Raw genomic sequence first — 7574 nt, 5'->3', positions numbered from 1 at the left:
CAGGAATCTCCAGCAAGGGCTGGAAAGGCTTTTGCTGAGGTTGGACAGAAACTGAACTCTTCTTCAGACTCTCCTACCTCATCCAACCCCTTTGCTGTGTTGGTTTCTCTAGAGTTGCAAGATGAACATAGACTTGTTTGTGATGATAACATGGAAAAGCCGCCATCTGATGGAGGCCGAGCTTCAGATGCTTGCATCTATCAGGACAATCAGGATAGAAAGGATATGGAACAGCTTGAGTCAGATGACGAAAAGAGCCAAATTGAGGTAGTGGACCAGGAACACGAGAGGACTTCTGCACCTTTGGTTGTTCAGCCGCTTGCTGTGATGACTGACAACAACGATTTGCTAACTTTGACTGGGACGACAGGACCCAGTTCTCGTAGACGAGGGCGTCCGAAAGGGGCTATCAACAAGAAGGGGAGAGTTTCTGATTCTTCTATCAAGCACAGGCTCCGTCGTATCATAATGAATGGCATGTCCTCGGATTTCCAAAACTCAGCACGCCGTGATGATATGCAGGGCCCTGGTCTTGACACTTCTTCGCCTGTGGAGTTCCTGAATAAAGTGAAGTATGCTCAGTCTAGAGGACAGATTCTGCAAAACTTTGTGATCAACTCCTCCAACTCTACCGATGCAGCCCATGCTATGTCGGTTGTGGCCTCTAAAAAATGGGGCGATATGTTGGATGATGACGATGACGATGTTTTAGACGAGGACGACCCTCTTAAAATGTTCTCTTAGTCTTGGTTTCTTTTTTTGGTTACCCGGGGTTTCTTGCGGGTGCTTTTGCTTGTTTCCTTTGTCTCTGGTCTCTCTTTTTTCTTTTCTTTTTAATAAAATTTCTATTTCAGCAATATGAGCGACTTCTTGAGCGCCAGCATACGCGTCAGATTTTTCTTACTAATTCATTTCCTTATGTTTTCTTCTTTTCCTTTTATTATATTATTTTTTCTTCTCTTTCTTTTGTACTTTTCCAGTGCCTCATTCATTTTTTCAGACCAACACCTTCTTCTTTCTTTTGCGATAATTGAAAATTAATTAAGATTATTCCTTTTTATTTGTTGTTACTTGCTTTCGTCTTCTTCGTCCTTACACTCTATATATGCATACACTTCCCATCCAAAAATTGTAACATTAATTTTTAGATCTTGTATGTGTTTTCATCGATATCTTGATTTTTGATTGTCCTAATTTTCATTTAATAAAGGTAGAATGATTATGTCAAAATACCAAACAGATTCAAATATGATATAATTAAGTAAATTCTAATTGAGGAATGGGGTAAGAGAGAGAAATATATCAATGTTTCTACTCATCACTTCTTTACGGTTATTTTCAAAATTAAAGAAAATTAATAAACAATTATTTTTTTTCTATACATAGAGGAACATGTAGGTTGAAAAAGTACGAAGAAAGAAAAAGACAAAATAAATTCAAAAAGAAAAGAAAAAAGTAGGAAAAAAAGAGATGGAAATAAAACGAAGGAAAAAAAAAAGAAATCGAAGAAAAGGAATTAAAAATCTGACGTGTATGCTGGCGCCCAAGAAGTCGCTCATGTTGAGTCGCCCAACATATCAAAACTCTATATATATATATATATATATATATATATATATATATACATACATATAGGGTGAAGTTCTATAGAGACCACCAAGATTTCAAAGAACGAAGACCAAATCCTGTACGTCGATTCTGGGCAATCTAACGGTCAATAATTGCGATGATCAACAATCTATGATTTACGTCCATTTTATGATAAAAGGATAGCTATGTAATTTCAATCTCAGCATATCCATTTATTTCATAAATTAGATACAATCAATTATTATATTTACGGAAGAGTAATAAGTGGGATATGGTAGTTAAGTCAATAATGCTTATTTCCCAATGTGCCGTGGCTTTCCTTCTTCACCCTGTTTCGAATTTATGCCATGGAATCTCAAGGTAATTTCGATGAGGCTGTATATGTCAGAAGGAGCTATTCGTTTCCGACGAGGGTATGTACAGAAGGAGCTCCTCGCCTCCATTTCATCCTCCTTCTTCTGCTGCTCCGCTGCCATCCCCTCCATTCTCCCTTCCACCGCCTCCCTCCCCAATCGCCTCCATCTCCTCCTCCTCCTCCTGCTGCTCCGCCGGCGTCGCAGGCTGTGCTCGTGATGCCCCGGCGTCGGGTGAAGCCGATGAAGACGGCGATGGTAGAACGCTCGTGGTGGTGACTGCCGCGCCGCGCCGCCGCCGGATTTGCAGATCTGCATATCGTCAATGAAGTGTTCGTAGAAAATATCAATGAACATACTGATGTTCGTAGAAAAACCAATGAATATACTGATGTTCGTCGATATGTTCGTAGAAAAACCAATGAACATATTGATATTCGTCAATATGTTCGTAGAAAAACCAATGAACATACTGATGTTCGTCGAAATGTTCATAGGAAAACAATGAACATACTAATGTTCACATATTATGTTCATTGACGGATCAGGTCTCATATTGGGAAAAGAGAAATTTTCGGGATTTGTTCAACGGGATCCCATATTTCAGTAGATTTGAGTGGACTTATTTGCCCTTTTTGGATTAAATAAATGTAATTAATCAATATTTAATTACATGTAAAATCAAATTAGGAAATTAGATGAACCGTTGATTGGAGTGAGATGAATGGCCTTGATTTGGTCTTTATTCTTTATCTAAGGAAGTGGTCTCCATTGAATGCGACCATATATATATATATATATATATATATATATATATATATATACATACATATATGAAATGTTTTAACATGGTTAGAAGTTATTTTACTTTAAAACCTTCTAAGCCATGTCAGTATAATTGGATAAACTGCTCTTACGAATTGTGAAATGTTTTAAAAGATGCAGCTCAAGTACATTAGTACTTAGCCCAAATACTTTCAAATATTTTTCAGGTTGATGGTTGGTGTTGACGAGGCAGAGCTAAGGCTAGGGTTCAACTCCGTGTTTTGACTTCTGCTGTAGTACTAACCTTTATCTGTCTTTCGTTTCTTTGACTTAAAACCTTTATGTTATGACTCTAAACGATATCTTTTGTTGAGCCTAGACTATTGACTCTCAAGTATTTTGATTAATGAATATTTGTTATCTGAAGCATGAAACTAAGCTTATGATCCTGAAGTTTGTTATGTTTGTTGATTGATTTGTATCAATTGGATATCTGTCTTTCTTCATCCAAAGGGGCGATGCCTGATTGTTATCTCTTTTATTCGGTTTTTACAAGGTTTTTCCCTAGGTTCACTGCCTATACGATTATAACGATAGGTCCTCTTGCAAATGTCTGAGTACCACTTAAGATTGCCTTGGAAATGTTAGTCGTGATAGCTTCGCTTGATCGATTTGAGTAAAGACTGATAAGATAGAAACGTTTAACATAGATGTTATAACATAGAAACAAAGATATGAGATTAAGGATCCACTTAGTACTCCACTAGTTAAGACCAGTTTGCACATAAAGTTAGCCTTTCACAAGGTTACACTATAGAAGCGATTTTTCTTGTATGTATGTATATATGTATGTATGCGGAATGGGTCTCACTATTACATTATAGGAACACCACAAAATGTGGATGAACCAAATTACTAAAAATTAATACCTCACTTTTCATGGATAGAATGAATATACCCAACTTGAATTGCAACCTAGCTAGAAATGAATTATGACCTGATAAAAGTGAAATTACGTAACAAAAATTAATATACGAAGCATAAAACTCCTCAATTTTGCTTAAAACTTTAATGAATCCTTTGTTGGAATTGTTACTATTATTTATATTTTTAGCGCATTTTATTTCTTTTGTTGATTTATCTATAAATCCTAAAATTATAAATCGTCCTTAAAATTTATTGAGGAAAAACAATACATTATTATGAAGTTCGATAAGCAGGATTTGTGTGAACTTCATCCCAGCAACATTTAGAGAATAAAATATATGTGTAGACAACAGTAGATATAATTTATTACAAAGCTGAAGTTGTTCGAGCAGCAGCCATCATCATCTGAAGCTGTTTGTGGAAGACTTGCATTGATTTGAGCGGTAGGGAAACAGGAACCACTATGCCATTCTTAAAGGGTATGTACCAAGTCGCCCCACTTACGCCTATCGAGATCCCACCATACGCCGCCGTGCCCCACCCAACATCCACTTGCTCGAAACCCCCATGCGTCAAGTCCGACACCATGTAATTGTTACGTGGCGCGTATATGGGGCGACCTCTCATCACCATCAGATCTATCAAAGATCTCAGGTACTCATCCGTTGCTTCCTCTTTGGCTTTCCTCACCAGCTCCACCGCGAACTGCAGCGGCTTTTTTGATATTTCCTCAGCAGTTGTGACAGCCAGTGGGGCAGCTATAACGTTGCCGTAGTATCCCACTGGAAGCGGAGGCTTCATTCGCTTCCGCAAATTCACAACGCATGAGAACCTAACCTCTTCATCAGGTTTGGGAGAGAGAGCGATTGTCCGGCAGCGCCAGGCGCAACCTGCCACGATTTCGAATCTGGTGCAGCTCTGGAGATGTGGCGGTAGGCTGCGGCGGAGGCTCGAGATGTCGGCGGCGCTAAAGAAGAAGGAGCGCTCCACCATTTCTTCAACCGGGATGGGGGTTTCGCCACTTGCGACATCATCATCAAATTCACGGTGGGGAAACGACACGCGCGGTGGCTGACGAGCGGAGAGGAGATGCCTTTCCCACACCGGCATGATAGAAGGAACTGCCGCGCCGCGAGCAAGTTCGCCGACGGCAGAGAGAAATTGGAAAAGGCCGGCGGCGTCGCACATTGTGTGATTGAAGAGATAAGCAAAGATAAATCCGCCACATTTTAGACGCGTAACCTGTTAAGTGGCTTCGACTTAATTGCGGCAGATACACTATCATTCAACTATCACAAAATAGATATTGGATGTTTGATGTATTTATTTTATTTATACTGGGAAATATATATTGTTTTTTTCTTTACGATTTCACTATATAAGGAGATGTTTACTTTGAAGGATTAGTTTTCATAAATAAAAATAGTAAAATTAATCTCTTATTTACTTTGATGGAGATTGAAACTTTGAGATATCCCAAAATCGATCCTTGATTATTTCTATCATTTATGCTAGTTTGGCTTGATTCATATCCCATTAAAAGGTGAGATTGAAAAAATCATACTTAATTTTAATAGATACAAATAGTAAAGTTAATCTCTTATTTACTTTGATGAATTGAAACTTTGGGATATCTCAAGACCCTTGATTATTTATATTTTCTTAGAAAACTATATTCTAAAATCAAGTTTATATCCAACAAAGATAATAACAAAATTATGACTTTGGTTTGTTAGATTCTCCAAGTTAATTAAAGAACATTTTCTCATTCTTTCTTTTCCTTAAAATTACAAACTTTAGGTTCATATACCTAGTTCTATTTAGGGATGTTTACTTTGCATGATTGATAAAATATATGATTGAGTATTTTATCCTTAATAGTAGAATTTCTCTAATCCCATCATTGCAATTAGATATGAATCAAGCAAAATTAGCTCAGATGATATAAAAAAATCAAGAACCTTGTGATATCCTAAAATTTAAATTCATCAAAGTAAACAAGGTATTAAGAGTGAGCAAAATAATTGAAATTGAATAATCGAACCGATCCAAACTGAAATATTGAAATATAGTTTTGTTTTTTCGGTTTTTCAGTTTGGTTCGGTTCGATTTTTCAAAGAATTCAATTTTTCGATTCGGTTCGATTTTTATTCTAAAATTTTTGGGTTTTTGGTTCGTTTTATTCGGCTTGGTTTGATTTAAAAAAAAACTAAATATAAATTTAGTTTGATTTGATTTTAGAAAAACTTGAATCGAAAAACTGAATGCACACCCCTACAAAGTTTTAACCTTACTATTTTTTATTTATAAAGACTAATCCATTTAAAGTAAATGCCCCTATGTTGTATTAAACTTAATTAAAATTTAGATGATTATGACATCGTTATAAATGACACATGTATAATAATTTTGTGTACATCTTATCCCACTCTATCAGTATGCAACGTATAATGTTGTGGTTTTGGAGTTTTTTCATGTTCGTCGTGAGGCTAATAGAGCTGCTTATGAATCAACTAAATATGCTTTAGCTTTATTTGATGTAATAATTTGGAAATCGGGTTTCCCAGGCTGGCTTACAAATATTGCTCTTTCTGATATGGAATAAATGACTGTTTGCTTTTCCCCTCAAAAAAAAAATAACACATACAATTCGTTTAAGGATAGAAGACAGAATAAGTTTGAATCGCATTTATGAGTATATTTGATCGCCTGATTTAATCTCCAACAATAATATATAAATAAAATTAATAAGGAAGTTGCAGGTGGAAATAAAGTATAGTTAATGTTATGCAATATAAGTTAATACCTGAATAAGCATGAGAGGAGAATTGATTATTTGGTTGTTGTTTGGCATATGAGGAAAAAGGTGTTCCAAGTTGGGGAAGGGTGGATAAAGAGTATCTCCAAACTGGTGCAACATCACATCCGCATCGGCCTCGACGAACACCACTCCCTGGCCGGTGCACTCCACCGCTAGCTTCTGACCAACGTATTCCCTCAATCGCCCTGCCCATGGATAATAAAAGACCAAGGCTTTGGCAACTGCATCACGTATAGTTTTCACAGGATCTTTCCCTTTCATGGAGGGATTCTTTTGGTAGAAATTTATCATTGGAAGGTATCTTCGAAACCCAATCTGATCGTCTAAGTCAGACAGATATTTGAATTCATATGGTATGGGTTCCGCCGGAGAGACAAGCTCTGGATTTCTTTTAGTAACTTTAAAGCTCAAGGTTTTAGATGAAGACATCTTTACATGCCTTGAACACAACATAGTAAGCATATTTATACAATTAGATTTGGCATAATTAATATTTCAACGCAAGAGGGATTTTTGGCCAAGCTTAATTTAGAAGGCATAGTTATAGGTTATAGCACATGCTCCAACAGCTTCAATAGCTTATAAGATATAATTTATTATAACCATAATTGAATAATATTTGTAAGAAAATTATTGCATAGAAGATTATGAAAAAATATATAAGTGAGGTTAGTGGAATTTATTTTAATTTTTAGGAAGCTTATTTTTAAAGATTATAATATATTTAGGACCTTATTTTGTCAAACACTTTTAAGGAACTTATAAGCTCATAAATAACTTACAAGCTATTTTAAAGTGCTTGTAAGTTCCTAAATAACTTACAAATTGTTTTAAAGAGCTTATAAGTTCGACTAAATACCGTTATGTATAAATTAAATAACAACTAACAAGATGTTTTAAAGAACTTATAAGCACTCAGCCAAACACCTTTTATGTACAAATTAAATAAGTACGGACGTAGCCGCCCTAACTAACCAATTAATATATGAACCTAAGAGGGTGTTTGGGTAAGCTTATTTTAAAGAGCTTATAAGCTCTTGGAGCTTATAAGAGTTTCAAGAGCTTATAAGATGTAATTTTTAAGAGCTTATAAGTTGTCAAAGTGTTTGGATAATTGA

The 7574-nt window shown here is 36.0% G+C and overlaps 1 protein-coding gene across 1 annotated transcript; it reads right to left on the bottom strand.

The window, feature by feature from the left end:
* Window positions 1-3864: 3864 nt before the first annotated feature.
* LOC131021967 (benzyl alcohol O-benzoyltransferase-like) lies at window positions 3865-6904 on the bottom strand. The gene is made up of 2 exons (XM_057951300.1): window positions 6442-6904; window positions 3865-4877 (listed from the first exon to the last, which is right to left on the bottom strand). Exons 1-2 carry the CDS (start codon window positions 6883-6885, stop codon window positions 4002-4004), a joined length of 1320 nt encoding a protein of 439 aa, XP_057807283.1. The 5' UTR covers window positions 6886-6904; the 3' UTR covers window positions 3865-4001.
* Between the last annotated feature and the right edge of the window lie 670 nt (window positions 6905-7574).

This window comes from Salvia miltiorrhiza, chromosome 4 (genome assembly GCF_028751815.1).
Source record: "Salvia miltiorrhiza cultivar Shanhuang (shh) chromosome 4, IMPLAD_Smil_shh, whole genome shotgun sequence".
Taxonomy (NCBI): domain Eukaryota; kingdom Viridiplantae; phylum Streptophyta; class Magnoliopsida; order Lamiales; family Lamiaceae; genus Salvia; species Salvia miltiorrhiza.
Note: the sequence above shows the minus strand (reverse complement) of the source record. Positions and strands in the feature narration are given on the sequence as shown.

Excerpts from the sequence above, each read along its gene's own strand:
- LOC131021967 (XM_057951300.1), bottom strand. The coding sequence starts at position 6,885 with ATGTCTTCATCTAAAACCTTGAGCTTTAAAGTTACTAAAAGAAATCCA. Across the intron at positions 4,878-6,441 it reads CTCCTCTCATGCTTATTCAG|GTTACGCGTCTAAAATGTGG; the intron begins GTATTAACTTAT and ends GCCACTTAACAG.